The 20,296-nt window shown below is 46.6% G+C and overlaps 2 protein-coding genes across 6 annotated transcripts in view; both read right to left on the bottom strand.

Annotated features, from left to right (window-relative positions):
- The window catches only part of RALGDS (ral guanine nucleotide dissociation stimulator), a 63,174-nt gene extending 58,339 nt beyond the window's left edge, over window positions 1-4,835 (bottom strand). The window contains exon 1 of the mRNA XM_069770838.1: window positions 4,597-4,835. Within this exon, the coding sequence (XP_069626939.1) occupies window positions 4,597-4,614 (18 nt within the window). The 5' untranslated portion in view covers window positions 4,615-4,835. The remainder of the gene's footprint in view (window positions 1-4,596) is intronic.
- A 2,720-nt stretch (window positions 4,836-7,555) lies between these two features.
- On the bottom strand, window positions 7,556-20,223 carry GBGT1 (globoside alpha-1,3-N-acetylgalactosaminyltransferase 1 (FORS blood group)). Of its 5 annotated transcripts, XM_069770841.1 has the most exons (9): window positions 19,227-20,223; window positions 17,618-17,807; window positions 17,458-17,528; window positions 16,744-16,851; window positions 15,590-15,652; window positions 14,216-14,266; window positions 14,080-14,115; window positions 11,858-11,992; window positions 7,556-11,398 (listed from the first exon to the last, which is right to left on the bottom strand). In XM_069770841.1, exons 4-9 carry the CDS (start codon window positions 16,803-16,805, stop codon window positions 10,714-10,716), a joined length of 1,032 nt encoding a protein of 343 aa, XP_069626942.1. In that variant the 5' UTR covers window positions 16,806-16,851; window positions 17,458-17,528; window positions 17,618-17,807; window positions 19,227-20,223; the 3' UTR covers window positions 7,556-10,713. The 5 variants fall into 5 exon arrangements, with proteins under 5 accessions (XP_069626942.1, XP_009928660.1, XP_069626944.1 ...); XM_009930358.2 differs by lacking the exon at window positions 17,458-17,528; XM_069770843.1 differs by lacking the exons at window positions 15,590-15,652; window positions 16,744-16,851; window positions 17,458-17,528 and having other exon boundaries at window positions 14,080-14,140.
- Between the last annotated feature and the right edge of the window lie 73 nt (window positions 20,224-20,296).

A 20,296-nucleotide genomic window follows, 5' to 3' on the forward strand; every position in this document is an offset into this window, starting at 1 on the left:
CCCAGGCCTCGAGGGAGCGGGAACTCTGTCCTGGAAGCCTGTGATCCCCCGGCACGCCACCACCGAGCCGACTTTGACGTCAGCTTATGTCTACAAATATTGTCTTTGACCCAAGGCCAAAACTTGCAATGCAGGAGAAAATCAGTGGAGAAAACAAATATCCACAGAGATAGCCCACAGAGAGCCTGTTCCAAGAGTGCTGGGTGGCAAGGGGCAGAGGACTGAGGGCAAATGCACAGGCACACCCAGGGTGACTTCGGAGCCAAAAGGTCCCCAAGAAATCAAGTTATTTAAAATGCAAATCCCCAGGGAAAACAGACGGGTGAACCCTCACTACAGGTCATGCGGGCTGGACTCGGGCAGTCCCAGCAGGAAAACCTTCTAACATCTGGAGGCTCTGCTGCTGCCAGCAGATCCTGCAGCAGGCAGGGGCTGGACCCAGACAGAGCAAACTGGATATCTGGGAGACAGCTCAGCACCCAAACAGCTGGCTGCCACAGCCACTCCTGAATGTCCGGTGCTGCTCCAGCCACTGGGGCAGCAACACAGCGTGTTCAACCACACTGCCCCATGCACATATTTAAATACTACTACACCAACACTAACAGCACAGGTGTGGCAGCCTGGAAAGCAGCAAAGGCACCTCTCCCAGCCACTGCTGATGGAAAGGTCACGCGTTTGCCTGTTGTTTACTGAGTGCTAGGGAAAGCTGGGGGATGGGTTGACTGGTGACAGTGGGAACAAGCACAAAAGGGAGCTGTGGATCAGGGCTTTCTTTTTATAGGAGGGACCAGCGATTGACATAGCCTTGCTAAGGACTCATAGCAGGCCCACGGTGGCTTTGGGATTGTACCTCAGGTCTCCAAGGATGAGGCTGGCTCATATTACTCATCACTAAGCAGCCAAACACAGCTCCTCCTTGGTGAGCAAGACGCGAGCACCAAGCTCCGCTAAGCAGATCCGCTCCCCGCAGCGAAGCCCAGCCTGGCATTCGTGCCCCTTTCCAAGAGAGCCAGGCGCCTGCCATGCCCCGGCTCCCATCACCACCGACCCTTCTCAGCACTGATAAAGGCAAAACCCAAGGCAATAACTCATAGGGAAACCAACAGTGCCATCTGCTGCTCAGCCCTGCTCGGCCCCAAACAGCCGGACAGCCTGCAGCCTGCCCACACAAGGCATTCGCACAGGCTTACACAGCTCGCACCAGTCACAACAGCATGCAAAATGCATCCCCAACCAGCACCAAGCCAGGCACGGAGGCAGCAGCAAGCATCGCTGCAGCGGGAAGGCAACCCTGCAGCAGTGCTGATGGCCACCCGCAGCTGAATGACTGGCGACAGCCTCTGGTTTGCACAGAAGAGCAAAGGACAGCAGGATGGGGAGGTGGAGCGGAACAAGAGAGCATCCCAGAGCCCATTTAGTGACTGCAGAGTGTGAAGGAGACGGAGGAATAAACAAGCTCACTTGGGAAAAGCAAGCAAACAACCCTTCTCCTCCATCAGCACCCTCCAGGTGAAGCACATCTTCCAGCCTCTACAGGCAAGGTGAAGGGGGAAGAGGCAAACAGCCCCTAACACTCACCAAGCCTTGGCAACCTAGCTGACGCCATCCCGAACATCTCCTTTGGAGAGAAATCCCAGATTCTGGCACTAGATACCATGCACTCCCACATGTACTTTGTCACCCTGATATCCCAGGGAAACTCCAGGTAGTGGGAACACCTGGGAGAGCAGGGTCAGCCTGAGGGAGCCAAGAGCAGTTTCTCTGCACCTCCAGCCCCAGCACCTGTGTGTAGTTGCCAATTAGCCAGCCCTGCTCCACAAGTGATTGCAGTTTGGTGGCAGGTGAAGCAGCTTCTCTGCACGTACTGCCTGGAAAGCATGCTGGCATCCTCCATGAGACATGTGTTGCTATAGCAATGGGAAAAGTATCAGAAGCAAAACCAGCATTGATAGATAGTGCAGACAGCTTTTAAGATTACCACACAAGATCAGGAACCCTGCTTCTCCAGGTCCAGTAGCCAGGCACCGTATAGGGAATGGCAGAGTGAGAACACTGCGAGGAACTGAAAAACACAACCCCAAAGATGCCCAGAATAAACACAGTTCTGAAAAGCCCCTCCTTTCTTCATATAAAGGGTCATCTCAAAGCAAACTGACCCCAAAGATAATAAACTACAATGAGCTACAGGATGTCAAATCAATCATTACAATATCCCAGAGATTTATTCTGGAGCCTGCAGCAGTCGCTGCATCCTCTGTTCATGTCTGATCAGCCCTATCTGCAGGCACATACACGCATGCATGAGTGGGAGCTCCAGATGGAGCAGCTGAAGCACGCTGAGGAGGGACTTTGCATCTCTCCACCCGCTTCCTCCCAGACCCTGCTGCCAGCTGGACTCTCGCTTGCTGTCACTTGTTGCCAACTCGCCCTCCTACCCGTGGCAGAGCACCACCAAGAGTTAACTCCCAGCCATTGGAGACACTTCAGACACAGCTCCCTTCTCTGCCTCAGAGCAGATGACAGACACACAAAAACAAATTCAGCTCCAGCCTTGCCTGCCTGCACTCAGGCACTCTGCGTCCTGCCCTCAGCCAGCCCCAAGACTGCTTGTCCGCCATCTGCTCCCTTCTCCAGCCCAAGCAGCCAGTAAGGGAGAGAGGGGACGAGTCTGCAGCTCTGGGAGCTTGGTTCAGGATGGAAGCCACCTTCTGACCCAGCTCACATGCAGCTTTCGGTTTTAAAGGCTGAAATTCACCCTTGCACATGAACCTTTGCTTTCACATGTCGTGACACCCTGAACAACACACCTGCAGCAATTAAATCAGAGATTTAAAAAAAATCTTGTTTGCTCAGCTTATTTACTTTGCAGCACTCAGTTTTCCCAGTTGTTTGTGTGGGTCTTTCCCTTAGCAACCAGGGAGAGAAACATTTATGAGGCATGAAAAATGTAGCTGTACAGCCATAAGAACTGGCAGGGTGCGGCTGCGGGTGCAGCTGGAAATTCCTCTTAACTGGTAGTCACAAATGACGGGACTTCAATGAATTGCACCCCTTAAATAGCAAAGTGGTTCATCCTCTTCAAGCAGGACATGTAGGCGGAATCAGGACTTCTAACCTGTGCTCTCCATGATAACATCCACCACGCAGGATCCTAAGGCTTGTAACAAATACCTCTACATGCCTCAGTTTACCCATGTATAAAATGGGGGCAACTATAAAAAGTGATGGGAAGGCTGAAGTTGAGACCTTAGTACAAAGCACTCCATAGGAATGCAACATGGAAGGGAGACTGAGCTCTGGACACCTTTTTCTAGACAGCTTTACACCTACTAATTATCTGGATCTCCCAGCAAGGTTATTCTCCCCGGTCCACAGTCACGGTGGCAGAGTACTCTTATTCTTGACCCTTGGCAGGGTCAGGATCCAAACCCTGGTATTTTGGTTGCCAATCCCCTTTTCCAAAGGGACATGCCACATCCAGCATGCATGCATACTGGCACTAGCTCCTGCCTCACACACTTACCCCCAACAGACCTAATTTAGCTCTTGTTTATAGGGCTGGATCAAGCCAAATGAGGCCCAGACCAAATGGACCCACTGGGTGCAGGAGGCGGCTCTGGTATGCACATTTTCCAGTCCAAAAATGGATCCCAGCCCACTTTTCCACCACAGCATCAGCCCTTCCCTTTATTCATTCTTGGGCTCCCAGGAGCCATCACTGCCAGCTTACCTTCCCACCACCACCACCAGGGCAGCAGCACAGACCCCCCTTCCCTTCCCAGGGCTGGGGTTGCGAGGTGAACATGGGAAGGGAAATAGGAAGTATACAGTCAGGGGAGCATCAGGACCAGAGAGCCACATTCTGATGAGACCCCCAAATTTCATGCGTTTGCTTCATCCTCCCCTGCCCCAAAAGCACTTGTGGGTTTCTGAGTGTAGAGCTTTTGTCCACCTCAGCTCAATTTAGCCTCATAAACACACCAGGCAGAGATACGGGACCTCCTGGTGCCCCTTGGCCTAAGCGCTGCCTGGAGAGCTGCAGTCCTGGCTTGCTGGCACAGCATGCAGCAGCTTTGCAGCCTGCCAGCAGCCACACAGCTCCGTAACGGCTGCAGCGTCGCACCGGCAGCTAGACCCTGTCCCAAACTGTCTTCCTTTCGTTCCCAATCCTTCATCCCCACTTCTACTAGCCGCACTCATCCATTACACAAAAAAAAACCAAACAAAAAAAGAGATCCCCCGTCCCTGTCCCCCCCGCAAAGGCTGCTGCTTCTCCTCTGCCAAAGCTCACGCAGCAGACCAGAGGTCTGGACTGCTAGCACGTAGCGTCCCCCTACACCAGCAGGCAGCAAGGCACAGGCACTTGCAGGTACAGACCCCAAGGAAATCACCGACAGAGCCCACCCGCTCCCTGGCACCGCACATACATTAGTCACCCATCGCGGACACGCGTGGGCCGCCGTCAACCCCCTCTAGCCGGGGTGCCGAAGGGGACCGAGCCCGGACGCCCCCGCTAGCAGCGCACCGGAGCTCGGGGGTACCGCGAAAGTGCTCCGGAGAGACAAAGCCGATGGGTGAAAAAACACAACTCACCTGAGTGTCGATCATCATCGTGCCCCGCGCATAGCCTCCGCCGGCCGCCCAGGGACAGCCGCTGACCCCCGCACCGCGGTTCCGCGGGGCCGGGCTCACCGCCCCTCCGCGCTGCCCGGCGGCCGGGGCCGGACCGCGCCGGCCATGGGGCCCCGGGGAGCGGGAGCCGGAGCCGGAGCCGCCGCCGCCGCCAGCGCGGAGCGCGGCCGGGAGAGCCGAGCGCGGGGCGGCACCGAGCGGGGCGGGGGCGGGCGCGCCGCTACCGGGAGGGCGGGGGCCGCGCCCGGCCTCTCCCGGTCTGGCCCCCCGCATCCCCGGGCGAGAGCCTGCAGGTGGGTGTACGTCTGCAGCGGGGGACCCAGGGGCAGCCGCACCGCTGGGTACACGCGTGCCCCCGTGGCACACTCTGCCTGGGCACCTCTTCTTGGGTGCCCCCCCCCCCGCGCAGGAGGTGGGTGCTGTGGGTGCAGGACCCGTGGGAAAGCACCTTGCAGGCCTCGCCGGGGAGCGAGCGGCGGTTCGGAGAGGTTTGGCACGGCGCCGCTGTGCAGGCTATAAATAGAAGAGCCTCGGGGCAGAGGAAGGGTCCTTTGCTGGGAGAGATCCCCCCCCCCCCCCCCCAGTGCGCACACGGCTGCCGAGTTCTCCCCAGTAAGACACCTCTAACGAGGCGAGCCCGGCAGCCTGCCGCACCGGGACTGTGCACCAACATCCCCCCCCGGCTGCCTCATCTCTGCTCAACCCAATCAGCCGAAACGGGGCGGGGGGCACGGAGGGACCCCGGGAAAAAGCTGCTGGAGATTTTGGGTGCACGGTCGGTGTGCTGGAGCGTGAGCTGGTGAGACAGCGGGGGCTGAGTGAGCGGGGTTGCCCTGGAAACAGGCTGCGTGCGAACGGCTCCAGTACCCATAGTTTATGAGGCCGATGACATGTGCCATTGCAGAGTGATGTCAGGAGAAGCAGGAGCTGAGAGGAGGCTGCGTCACTGCACGGCTCAGTGCACCCGGCCAGTGCAATGCTCCTGGTTTGGGGATGCAAAGTCGGCCACCGCACTCCAGGGGACCGACACACACCTCTGGCACCCACACGAGTGCCACCGCGTCCAACAGCCTCCCTGCCCCAGGAGCCACCGAGCGGGAAGGACCAACTTTACCAGGGTTGCAGTGGGAATTGGTGACAAGGCATAGCCCATCTCCAGTGGGAACTGGTGACAAGGCACAGCCCATCTCATCGGACCGTCCCGCTCCTCCGATGCTCCAGGCCAGCAGAACCAGCAGCTCTGGGTGGGGAGCATAGCCAGGAAAGGAAAAGGTGCTGCCAGGCCAATCGCTCTGGCACTAGATGCTGCTACAGAGCAACATCATTCTAATTATAGTAACAGTGTCAGTGCTGAACAGTGAGAAAAATACATACTTCAAAAGGTCTATAACTGTAATTGGATGCTGGCAAAACTCACTACAAAAAAAAACCCAGAATGAAGCACTTTTAAAAAGTAATTTGTACTCATCTGACTTGCTTTAAATTAGCTAAAGATTCATCGGGGAGGGCAGGGGGGATAAGGTGGGCATACAAGCAGCAGAGATTTCTGGTTAAAGCAGCCTTTCTATTCATATGGCTTTATACTAGTTTTACATAAAACAACGACATTTGGTGGATCTATGTTTAATCTAAATATAGCCCAAGAAAAGTCAAGTCAGTACAGCACTACTCTTACACTTCGATAAAGGAGGGAGTCGGGTGGGTAGGCAGACATTTAAAAGTCACTCCTTCGATGCATTTTGCTAGCAATGCTTTCCTAAATTATTTGGTTGTGTGGACTTATGTGTGGATCAGAACTGCAGGATTGGGGATTTAGCGTGAGTAAAGTGCAACCCACTCCTGTAAATTTCTTCTTCAGTTCCTGCTGTCCCTGCAAGGGCCCATCACTGTCATTGTCACTCCACCTGGAGAGCAGCTGTTGCCCTCTGCATGTTTCACCCCTGGGGATCCCACGGAGACTTGCTGGGGCAGTGAGGTGAAGCAGAGCAGGGGGGATTCAAGTGAGAAAATAGTAACCCTGCTACTTATTGCTGCCCTTTCAGATTAGAGCAAATCCCCCCTGAGAAAGAAACTCATTCTGTGTATCTCACATTCACTCGTGAGCAACCAAGACTAGGCCCCATGCGGACACAGAACAAGAGACAGTCTCTTCCTTGTAAAGCCCCAGGCAAAACAGGTAAGACAGAGGGTAGGAGAGTAAAACCAGCCGCTCTGGCAGGGAGCTCACAGCCTTCCAGCTCGTTTCCACCACCATGCTGCTTTAGCTGCATTAAGCCAGCCCAATGCACATGGGTATTCCCCAAGCCTGTTTTGTACAGAGAATGTATAACCGATGTTTTTATCCTTCCTCATTCATGTCTGCTCAAAGACCATCTCATTTCCATGCCCCCCAGCCACAGATCTCACAAAGAGAAGGTTTGACTAGGCCAGTCCTTTCGTAACTATAGCTGCGTATCAAAGTGGTTCAAAATGACATTTCTGGTCAATAATGTCAGGCAACACCACCTGTGGGAGGGTTACCAGGAAATCCGAATAGGAGTGAAAAAGGGTGCTAGGCTGGCTTAGTGGAAATGATTCTTGTCCTGTCAGTGGGGAGAACGAGAGGATCACAGTCTGGCCCCACCTAGGATCATATTCAGTGCTGGAAGGTTCTGTTTCTTGCTCCCCAGAGAAATTTTCCCTTTGGGGATGAATGCACCATGCAAGTCACCAGGCGGAACAAGGAAAGAAAAAGCCTGTCAGATGGATTCTTAAATTAGACGGACAATGAATGATGAGTCTGTTCCGGCTGAGCAGAAAGGCATGGATGGAACAAGGGGCCCTTGGGAAGGCAATAAGCTACTGATCTGAGGCTTGGTTAAGGACAAGCAGGGCTTGAGTCAGAAATACCTTGAAAGCATGATCAGATTCTCAGGCAGTGTAAATCGGCTGATGATTTATTTACACGTGGTGATTCACTTTTCATGTAGTACTGCATGCACGTTTCCAAGTCCAAATTCCCTTGGCACATAGACATGTGAGACTGCATTGTCCCCTGTGGTGAACAGAGCAAGACCTCACATGCAAGAGTGCCACTCTGCTGCCTTGCTACCATATGCCTCAGTTTCCCCACTGAGCAATGGATATTGGTGGGGAATTCTGATCAGAAAGTAGGTCCTTGTGAAACTCCCACGCTGCCCACAAGCCTCAGGCTGCACAATCTAAATGAGAGAAGGAAAGCTTGCTGCTGGTGTTGGGGGAAGGGGATTAATCAGCAGGAGATGACAACTGAAGTCCAGGCTTTCATTAATTAGAGGAGGGCATGAGCTGATTCAGGGACCATCTCCCACACTGCACTGGGGAGTGTGTTTCTGCAGTCACATTCTTCTGCTCACTGGAGACATAGGGAGTTTCTAGGTACTGCTTCAAATCACAGCCCTGTCGAGCTGAACTGTGTCACATAACATGTGACACAAGACATTCCCCTGGGGAGAAGCTGCAGGCCTGCCAGGAAGATAAACATGTTTGGCACTGCACAAATCAGGCCATTACCACGTCAATCACAGGGTCCTGGATTCGGCCAAAAGGTGGCTAGGAAGCAGAGCCGGAGACCAAGCCTTTCACAAAGGTTTTTCAGAACAGGTACCCCAGAAACATAGGACACCTTCTATCACGCATCATTTGTGCTGGAGAACTTCCTCTCATGGTGGATTTAGTATAGGCTATGAATATCTGCACAGGAATTCTAGTAATTTAGTATGGCAGAATGAAGCCCAATGGCTGCAAATACAGGCTGCAAACACAGACCAATTTAGAGCAGAATTAAGGCATAAGGGGAATTAGCCATTGGCACAGCTGATCTATAGATTTGTGGCTGCTCTGCCACTTCATGTTTTTATTGGATCTGAATGCTTTTCTGAGAGATCTAGCACAGACCAGCTATGTATTGTGAGCTTGATACTGACATCGGGAGATAAAATTACCTGGCTTGTCCTGTGCAGATCAGACTAGACAGTTCCTTTTGGCTCATAAAAAAATCCATATGCAACTGGCATAATGAGACCTTAGTTGCAGTCATGGCCTTTGGACACAACTGTTTTACAAATAAGAAATATACAGTATTAATCCTGGAATCCTGTTGGGAATATATCTTTTTGGAAATATTTGGATAAGGATCTTTCTTCACCCTTTTGGCTTAGATGAGGTGCGTGGTTACCAAACATAGACATCTTCACAGGAGATTCAGTTTTGATTTAGTTATGTAGAGGGGTGTCTTCCTCCAGCACCACAGCACTAAGAACAGTCTGGAGAAAATACAATAGGGTAAACCCTTTGCTGGATAAAGCATGAATCAAGAGACCCAACTGCCACTAAGGGTTTTGGGCTGGAGGTGTTTTGTGTACCTTATCTATATTATGGGTACCATGAAAGATTTTCTAATTAGTCTTCTGGAAGATGAAATGCCTACAATGACACTGGCAAGTGCCATTTTCAGCGGCTCACACAGGACTGAAAGGGCTCGTTAAGTCATTTGCAATCAGTGGTGGGGCCCTAAAGCTTCAAATACTTGATACGCTGCCATACAGCAATTTTTCATGTGAAGAGAAGCAAGAACAGTCAGGCACCTCTTCCCCATTTTCTCTCTCTCTGCTAAATGAGCCTTTTTTTCCTTTTCTTTTTTTTTTTTTTTAAACTGTTCCCTTAGAAACAGTCAGCTTAGCCCTTTCACCCCTGCTTCTCCTCTCCGTGACGTACAGCACTGCCATTCTCTGCTGCTCCCTGTGGTCCCTCTCCCTGCTCACATTAAATGAGCATGGCATGGATTTGCACAGCCCTTTGGTAGCATGCCTTGGGAGGTAACGGAGAAGATGTTTATGGCAGATGTGCTGCGGCAAGGGATGTGGCTGACGAACTTCCATGCTTTGACCTCAGTTGACAATTATGCTGTCATTGTTGGCAAGCTGTGGCTGTTCCCCTGTGTTTGGACCCCCCCCCCCACTTCTTCACCCGAGTGAGCTGTCAGGCTTTAAAGGCTGCAAAACGCCTGGTTCAGCTTCTCATCACATTCGTGCAAAGAAAATGTTAACCCCAGCCTACTTCCAGCTCTAGACTGAACTCACAGTTTCACTAGAGCATTTCATTATAAAATGAAATCACCCTGTTTGCTGGAAATACATCAGCTCTTACTGCCAGTTCCAGCAGCTTCTAGCCAATTTATTTCACAGAGCTTAGAAAAGTTGGAAAGGACTGAAGCAATGGATAGGAACATGAACCTCTCAATACCAGATTTTCTGTGTTGGAAAAGATTACATGATCTACAGAGACATGGGAACCAGGGAAAAGGTTCAGAGCACATCTGTGATTGAAATAAACCCAAACAAGTTCAGTCTGGGTCTGAGCTTTGCCAGTTCTGTCTAAACTTGGGTCTCCAAAACACAGATTGGAACGTGGAAGATAACTGCTATATGAATTCACACTATTTGTCCTGTCAGACCAGGGTTCTTACTGGCAATGGCTGGCACCAGCTCTCCGCTGAGAAGGTCCAAGAAATCCTGTTGCACATTAATCAGGGATAACTTGCTCTGAGAGCAAGTTTCCTCCTGATCCTGAAAAAGGGTGTGAGTTTAAATCACAATGCATGAAAATTAATTGCCCTGCAAAGCTGGATTTTTAAGTGAAAAGGTCTTTACTAAAACTCTAGGTCTTCTTCTCCACAGGAATGTCAAATACCATTTTGATCTTGCTAAGCTTCTGCTGGGCCTCAGGAAACACTCAGGTAAAGGCATCTGCAGCCTTGCTATAAGGACAGCCTTATATTTGGTAACTGGCCTTTTGGATGCCTTTTTGTGTGCTGCAGCCTCAACCAGGATGCTTGTATTTACAAAGATTAGGAACCTAGAAACCTTTTCATTCTCACCTCCACCTTGGCTGCTGCTTCCGAAATGCATTAAGAGTCCCATTCTCCAGAGAAATTATCCACATGTTCCTTTCTCAGTTTGTTCACACTGGGAACAAAAATTCATGGTGGGGCATGTTCTGTGGGAGCTAATATTCAGTGGATTTGATTGCGTGGAGGACACCTCTGCAGGGATCAGATGGTCAACCTCTTATCTCGTTGTAGTTCTTATCCACTGTGGAAAAACGTATTACGTGAATTTCAGGGGGCTTTGGCTTCCTGTCATCCCATAAATACTCTGGAGAAAGCACTTTGGAGGGTTTGTGGGAGAGGAAGTGCCTGTTGAGATGACTTTCTTCCTGCCAGGCTGCCATGATCCCATTGGCTTTGTCCGCCAGGATGGTCATGTGGCAAGTCTTGGTGAACTCATAGACTTTCTTGACCAGCCCTCCAAACACGGCTCCTCCATAGTAGAAGTCCCCCTCTCCATCAGGGATGTAGGCTGCTGAAGAGCTCCTCCTCTCATAAGGGAACTGGCTTCGAGGGACATTGAAATAGCCGGGGTGTATGGCTGCTACTGTATCACCCAGGGTCTCGGGCCCCCAGGCATTGTAGAACACCATGTCAATGTCCAGGCAGAAGAGGTAGTCCACCTCCTGATGACTTGTCTCTGCTATGTGCTTGTTTATGGCCTCCATCCTGCGCATGGAGATCTCTTGCCAGCTGGAGTATTTCTTGATAGGGACAATGACAAACCTTCGTCCAGGTTGCAGCTGGACATCAGGAATTGTCTCAGGGTTGTCCGTGAAGATGTAATAGTTCACCCGATAGCCTTTCATGAAATGTTTCTCTGCCGACTCCAAGAAGCCGCCCACAAACCTTGTGTATCTGTGCAGACACAACACGTGAATAGCACAGCAGAGACAAGGGGATGCATAGTGGATTATGAAGGATACTTTAATGAATGGAAGAAGACAAGGGATGAAGAGTGTTGACTAGCTATTGCTGCAAGGATCCATACAGTATACATGCAATAGGTAAAGTACAGTGGAGGACAAGGAACAAGTGGATTATCCCTACTTTGACCAACCAACCACCTATCTACAGCTCTAATACCCAAGGCACATGCTAATTCTTAAAAAATACTGACCAGGCTTCCAGGTACCTTGGGTGCTGAGTCCATTATCTTGTAGGCTTGTACGATTACAGACACAATACCTGGGCATGAAAGTTTACTACAGATTGGGACAGATTTCAGCTCTGCTGAGGACAAGAAAAGCCAAAACGATCTTTTGACAGAGGAAGTACATCAACCCAAGAACTGTGCCCACTGAGTGGTTCACTTACTTTCCAATGGCAAAGGCTGTTACCCCTATGGTGAGGTTCAGTGGCCTGTAGGCACTGTCTAGGATCTCAGAATTGAAGGTTCCTTCCCAGATGATGGGGGCCAGCCATGGTGTGACTGTCAGCACATCCTGACGCCTGAAGGAAAAGAAAGGGAATGTTAATGAAATGTAACTGTTCCTTTGGTTTAAAGGCCAGTAAATGGGAAAGAAACATTCAAAAGACAGTTAGAAGAAGAGTGTGTGTATCAGCATTAACTCATTATGGATATTATTATCTTCAGATTTTTTTCCCTGCCCTCTTATTTAAGATTACTGAGCATGGACATTTCAGTTCCTGGGATGAAATCAAGCACTGTTTAACAAACTGGCAAAAACCCCAGGATCTACTAAAATCTCATTTAAGCTCATAGGACTTTTCTGCTAAGGAGAGTTTAATGACCACTGAACTTACAGAATAAGAAGCTATGCATATTTGCTATCAGTCTGATGCAGATTGCTACATACAAACTAAACCACAAGTAATAATATGAATATTACTATGAAAATATACCCCATTGCCGTGTTATTAAAACACAGCTTGCGGCATGACAGTTTGTTTTTTCCAGTATTTATATATAGCTTTAACACATTCAGATAGAATTTAAAATTCTGTATGTGAGCCAACATTCAAATGTGTAACAAAGTTATAGAAAATCCTTAATCTCCTGTGTGGGTAGTGGAAATATTGAATATATATGCAGCGGAGTCTGATTATGCCCTATTACAGCTACACAATGCTATTTCAACTTTCTTTGTTTTCAGGGTTTCATTCTTACCTTTTTGATTTTAAAACAAGATGTCATTTATAATGTGTAATTTACCCTAGCCCACTCACATTCGCCCCAGCCCATGATCTATAGCACTCTGCTAATGAAATTTGTCATGCACAGCACAGGGCCACACTTGGAGGCTGAAGCAGTCTCCCATCTGACACGCTCCCAAGGCAATAGTAGCACAAGAACCAAACCAAGGGATCTGTGGGGAGCAGTTTGATGGCTGAGGCAGCAGTACACTTTCAACCCAGATCTAATACTTTCAGTCTGAGTGGATAAGAGAATAACAATTTCACTCCCTCCTATAGTAATGCGTATGATTAAAAGATGAAATTATATAGGAAGAAGAATTTGGTTCGTAGAAAATGTACTAACTGAGCTGTTCTCCTGGGTTAATTATCCTTTTTTAGATGAGGAGAGAGAGAGAGAAGGAAATCTGCAAGTTTGCTTCTTTAAGAAGGGCTTTTTTTTCATTTCATTTTAGAGGTCTGCACTGGGTTTCCCCATGACTCATTTCCATGGTATGCATCTCCTCAGTGTGTGCTAGTGAACTCCCTTTGGAAGACATAGAGCACTAAAAGCTACAAGATTCTCTCCTCATTTAGTCCAGTACGTACTAGCTGATTTCGCACATTAATTTATTCAAATACGGAAGGGAGAAATAGTCAGGCCTAGCAAGGCCTGTTGAAATAGTGGGGGGGAAGGAATATATGTATGTACCAATGGGGTGTGTATATTAATGTGCAAAAGAATGGTGGCTGTTGAAGGTGAACTGCTAGAGATAAGAGTCAGGTCATTGGAGCTGGACCGAAGGAGACTGCTAACAAACATGAGCTGACAAGGAGCATTTGCCTAAGTCACTTCTTAGCTGCTGCTGCCTGAAACCTTCCATGTCTGTTTAAACTCACTGGTTCGACGGCTTCTCATAGAGACTTGTCTGTGTGAGTGCCTGCAATCTGTTCCAGTGTAAGATCCAGCAGGTTAGCTGAAACCATTGCTGAAGGTCATACAAGGCACCTGCTTGATTTTGCCCTGAAATAGATTTAAAGCTCTCCCACAGCTGGTTACAGCTACAACACAGTTTCAGAAAGTACTTCTCACTGTCTTCCAGCTATTACATATTTCCCACCTCAAAAAAAGAGCTCCTGGCAGCAACCATGTAGATGGACTGTGTGTGTGTGCGTGCTAATGTATTAATTGGGAATTTACAGCAGGTATGTTAACAAGAATACAGTGGCTAAACTCAATCTTATAGCAGCATAGACAGCTGTAGACATACCCGTATGGTTAGCTTTCTCATGGAACAAGGTACTGTTCAGTGTGTACCAGGACTCTGAGACTGTGAGGGCCACAGAGCACCCAAACCAAAGTCAGCAGAAACAAACGACAAAGTTCAAAGAAAAAAACTTACTTTGGAGCCAGCACTCTTGGCTGCTGATAAAATAATCTGTAAAAAAAGGAAGAAATATCCACTGAATAATACATGAATATGCCCGGAAGAGAGGAACAGCAATTTAAAGGTCAGGAAATAAAAAGCCAGTACTTACTGAGGGAAAAGCTGGATTAGCTTCTCTTCTGTGTATTGGAGTTTCACGGAGCTGCATGATAGGGAGAGAATAGAAAGGGATTGTAATGCTTTTCTTAAAATATGAACCAGGTTCAGCTTCAGGACCTGCTGCTGTACTGACAGCTGTCCCAGTCCTCACTCCAGTTGCTGTGCACGCTGCTCTGCCTGGTACAGAGAGTTAGATGTTGCCTGTACACACATTCAGGGCTGTCAGACAAGTAACAGTTTTGAAACAGAGCACACAAAAGAACAAGGACAGAGAGATGCTGGCAGTTCTCCAAGTCTGTGGGTAAATCAGAGTTTAGGGGTCAAAATCCAGGGAAGGATATGCTTGTTGGGGACTGCCAGTACTGGTCTTGTATGTGCTCCATTCCCTGCATAACTGTTCCTGTTCACCTGGGGGGCTGACCTACCTGAAATATATCACACTTTAAATAGCACAGAGAAATAAGCATCTTACTAGACATGATGTTTATTAAAGGCTTGAAGTAATCAGAAATGCCTCTCTAAGAGATCATCTTTTCTATTTGCATTGTTTTGTTTTGTTTTTACAAGATCAGTAACAACAACACATTGGAAAAGCCATGGCTTGTCTTGTTACAGCTATGGTCCAATATGGCAGTGAATTCACTTAGGCCATGTACCCTGCTCCTCCACAGTGTAAATTCTCTTTTATGCAGCTTTGAGACAGCTTTTGGGACCCATGATAAGTTAGTTAACTGTACATTAGTTTGCATCACACAATGAAGCTGACCCCTTAAACTGTAAGGTTTCTGGAGAAGCAGCTACCCTTTCATTTGCTCAGAGCAGGCTTCTGGTTCACAACTCAAGCGCTGCCATAACAAAAATACATTCATAAAGTGAGTGGAAAGCACAGATCATAGAGTGAAGAAGAGGAACACAATTAGGAGACTGGGGGGGTATTCCTAACTCTGCCAGAACTCCTTATGTGATTGTTCATTTCATCTCTCTGACTTACATTTCTCCATGTAGTGAGCTGGGATACTTAATCAACAACTCAAAGCACAGTGAGATCCTGCGTGTACATGCGCGTGTGTGTGATTACACCCTGATAATAAAGCCAATGTTAACCTGTTAGTCATGGTCTCTCTGTGACCCACAACAAACAAGGCCTCACTCATGCTGTACAAATACAGAGCTGTCCTGAAGGGCAAGCAGACTAATGCAGAAAAGGTTGCCTTATTACTATTTTGTTTTAAGAGAGTAACTAATTATACATTCATAAAATAAAGAACAAGTGACTACTTGTTAGTAACTACTTATATTGTCAGTGAAGTACAGCTCCTGTAACAATCATCTGTGTTATTCATTACATACAAAAAGGGATACTTACAAGATTTTGGGGCAAGGAAGGTAATATGGGAGGTAGTGCACTTTTCTATTTCCAACTGTAATCCTGTGATAGCAAAGAAACCTTTTAAGACAGGTAATGTTAAAAGATACCTTCCTAGGTTTTTCCAAGATCTTCTGACAATCTAGCACAGATTTTGAGAAGTAACTCTAGCTAACTGCATGTCTACTTTACTAATTAGTGTACGATCCAGGGTATTCATTTTTCAACATAGTATATTGCTGATAAGGCATAAATGGGAATCTCAGAACAAAACGAGTCCAGAAGCATCCAGCTTGTAACATCAGGTCTAAGTATTATTATTTACACCAAGTGGTGTGCAAAATATAGGCCTACGCATTTTTGAAAAGCATACACAAATGGAGACACATAAGGCAATGCCCCAAATGGATAAATACGTAATATACACTGATGTGTTATACTGACACTTCCTGGGACTTTAAATACTGTGTGTGCATCCTTTAATTTTTTTTTCTCCCTTCAGTTTTGATCACAATCTATATACATTTTTATATACAGCACTTAATTACTGGTGAAATGCAGCTACCCACAATGTGAAACAAGAGCAAATGGCAACATCAGAAGTACAGTATAATTAATAATAATTTAATAATTAATAATCGAATAGTTAATAGAAATGCCTGATCTCAGATTCCTTTCAAACAATGTTTGAGTTTGCTCAAGAGAATCTGTAAGGCATACTCAGTAGTCAGTATACTCAAAGCTACAAACATTCTCAATGTTTGAAAGCTACAATGTTTGATAGCTACAAAGCTATTCCTAGTTATATTGGAGTGAGTTTGGACTGTTTGAAGACACAGATAATCATCTCTTTGAAGGCCTGAACTGAAATGTAACTGGAATATTTTGTACTTGAACTTTTTTTTGTGAGTCAGATACAGTGTTAGGAGCCTAATTTAGACACAGCTGGTCTTTTTTTCTCTCTCCCTTCAGAGGCTCCTCCCTCTACTAGTGCTACTTTATCTGTTATACCAATTACTGTTCTCTCTTAAAGCTCTAACAGGGACTTTCCATAAAATGCACCACCTATATTTTTCTGCTACTATGCTTTTTACCACAGTATAGATATAGACAGGATCTTTTAAATATGACCAAGCTTGCCAGCAAATGCTTACCAGATAAATGCAGTAACAACAAACAGACAGACAAGAGATCCCACCACTTTCCTGGAAATCATGCCTTCTGAAGTAGAGGAAGGAAGGGCAACTTCTTACTCTGGACAGCTTTCAAATTGCAAAGAACAAAAAAGCAAGGGAAATTGGCTATAAATATCTCATTATGAGAGAAATGGATTATTTAATCATAAAAGCATGAGGCTCTCCAAACAGTTTCATTTTAATTCAGTCTTTCTGAAATCAGGAACACGGAAGGAATCAGACTGTAAGAGCCAGGCCACTTAGTCACTGAGGCAGTTCCTGTAAACCATTTGAGAAATCTCTCCATTTCAGTGAGATCTAATCACAGTAATAAGTGTGCAAGGAACCTTTCTGATTTGATTCTAGTTTCTGTAGATTCCATTTATTCATCTAAAGCCCACACCCTTTGCAATTTAGTAAACTTATCAAAATCAATCATATCAGGTGATACATAGAGCTAATACAGTTATCACTTCAGCTGATAAAACTCCATCTTTCACAGGAGAGTAACTGCCAGAGACAGCTCCCTCCAAAGATGCATGTAGGAAAAAGGTAAACTGAAGTCCAATACAAGCAAAGAAACATTAGACAACAATAATTCATACTGGGTAACAATATTTCTCTGCAAGTCAAAGAAACTACTCCCTTTCCAACAGCCACAGAAATCAACTTCCCCTAGGTCAGCTGTCTTACCTTAAAAGCTCAAATTAATCCCTTTTCTGTTCACAGGGAAGTAAAGGTTCCCGCAGTGTGAACCACGGGACCTGTGACAAACACACAAAGCCTTTGCATGTGGCCTCCAAAGGGGCTTGTTACAAGCACATTAATTATTATAGGCTACATTCATTATTACCTTTAGTGAATACAGAACTACGGTACTGCAGATAAGTCTCGTGCGTGTGCAAGCTCACTTCCACCTCCTTGGCATCTTCTGCATCCACATAAAGTGCTCTCCTGCAAAGCAAGCTTTCCAGGCTGCTGCTGTAGGGACTGTAATGCAGTCTCGAGTGAGACGAAAGCGCATTCTAACATGTGACTTGAGCCTGGGGAAAAAAAAAAAGAGGCTGTTTGTCAAACTCCTATTTATAGACAGTCAGTAGCATTGATGTTAGTGGGAGGAACCAGTACAGGGCAATTCCTTTTGGGAAGGCTGAAGTTAGCATCACAGAAATCTTTTCTGTCCTGGCCCTTGGTAACGCATACAACAGTGCCAATGGATCTGAAAAGACAGTGGCAATTTTCCCACTTTAATTTCTTTGGTTATAAAAAGACAGGTAGCAAAAAGTTCTTTAATTTGCTTTATTATGACACACAGAAATCCTCTCTGGTGCTTCTTCCTCACTCTCCTGTCAACCAATCTAATCAGCTTTCACCAAGAAGCATCACAAAATCCCACTTTAAAAAAAAACCAACCTAAAAATATATGTATCTCTCAAGACCTTCCAACATTTAAAGCCTTCATGGATTCATGCTGAGCAGTTCTGGATTCTTGCCTAAAAATGCTGCAGATCCACAAATGTAGAAGGATTTGCAATCAGCCTTTCCTCTCTAGCAGTTACTCTATGCTTTGACTAGTTTTATCTAATTCCTGTGCTAATTCTGTAATACGAGCTGCTAGACCAATGCCAGGATTTTTCAGTGCCATGTATCTGAGCTTGTGCTTGATGCCTCCAGCACATGCACAATGGACAAGTGTGTAAAGGGGAGTTCAAACAGTTGCTTTTCAATCATTCTTTGAGAGCTGGCTAGACACAGGGTGGGTAGGCAACCTATGACAGTGCTTTACTGCCCTTCCTATCAGAAGGCTTCCTAATTTCCAACCGGGATTTCACTTGCTGCAGTTTAGGTCTGTGCCTTTTTATGGCAGTGACCGTGCACCTGGAGACTCCCTTTACATACCTGAAGGCTGTGACGTTTCCTTCCCTCTTCTATTCTGTGACCTCAACTGCCACAACTCCTTCAGTCTTTCTTTGTAGACTGTTAGCTTCAAGACCCATGGTGATTTCTGTCAATTCTGTTTGAATTCTCTCTAATCAGTCTATTCTCATGCAATCTGGTGCCAAACCCCAACTACTTCTGCTGAGCCCTCACCAGTATTGAGTAAAGCAGGGTTACCCCACAAAACTGAAATGCTGTGACAGTTCATACATTCCAATATGACACTTGCCTACTTTGCAAGAACACAGCACTGGTGATGACATTCAGCCTGTGGCCAAATGTAATCGACACGTTTTCTACGGAACCTCTCCTAGCCAGGTCTATGACACATAAAGCCTTGTACTTGACTTTATGGAATTATACTCCATTTTCAGGCTCTTTGTTTTTCTAAAACATCAAGCCTTCATTGAATTCTTTTTCCCCGTGGTGCTTGCAGCCCCACCCAGCTTGATACCACTTTCCAATTTCATAAACATCCTCTCAAAATTTTCCCCCAAAGCATAAATGAAAACATATGACAGTACCATTTTGCAGATAGTCTCCTGGGGATTCTTCTGCACCTGACCATCCTCATGCACTTATCCCCCTGGCATACAGAGACTGATAGCATAGAAATTGGGTGATGGGGAAGGACAGAGGATAATAAACGGATAGAAGAAAGGAGAATAAAAGTTATCCTCAATTTGAATAGTAAAATTAACACAGAATAAAAAATGACATTGGCATTCTGGTTATTTTAGTGCAGTTTCAGCTATTGTAATAGGCAGAGTGTACTTCCATGTGTCTTTACAGAGTAAACATCTAATCCCTCAGGAAAAGTAATACACATATTTTGAAATATTGCATCATTAGGAGCACAGCTGATGCATTCTCCCTTTGCTTCAGTTTCTGTGTTACAAATCTGCAAGAACACTGGAGCCAGATGAGTTCGGAACATCTCCTTGCATCTAAACCCATCTCATTGACATTTATATTTGTCCTCATCTGATTTACAACTGTAAGGTTCACAATGAATGCAAACAAAACTGAAATAGATGTGGTTGCAGTTAATGACAGAATCTCCTAACAAACACAAAAACCAGCTAAAGCATTTTTAATAGTTACGCCTCAAATTTGTTCAGAGGGTTTTTTAAAAGCTATATGGTTGAAAGTAGCTATATTACTCCTAAATGAACTTGCTTGACCTCCCAGAACAAAGCAGTACATTATTTTCCAGCCCTGCCTTGGAAAGCATTCTGGATTGCAGATAAATACCTCACTTGTAGACCATTCCGGGGAAAATATTCTTTCCAGACCAACTATTTCAGATTTCTAAACCTGTATTTCAGATTTCTAAAGCTGAAGTCGCGAGCTGTGAGTACAGTGTTGTTCAGAATGTGAAGAAAGAGAGGATATTCTTGGGAAGGGCTTCATCTGTGCCAAAGAAAAAGTTTCCTTGCTGGACTCCATTATTAAACCAGGCTGCCTTTGAGTATTATAAACTCAGACTGTGCCATGACACAGACATATTCAATCATGCCTGAGTCTTGAACATGAAATTCAGTACAAATCGACTACTTGGGCTTCTAGCTTTTCAGATTCTCATATTACAGCT

The sequence above is a fragment of the Haliaeetus albicilla genome, chromosome 26, assembly GCF_947461875.1.
Source record: "Haliaeetus albicilla chromosome 26, bHalAlb1.1, whole genome shotgun sequence".
NCBI lineage: Eukaryota > Metazoa > Chordata > Aves > Accipitriformes > Accipitridae > Haliaeetus > Haliaeetus albicilla.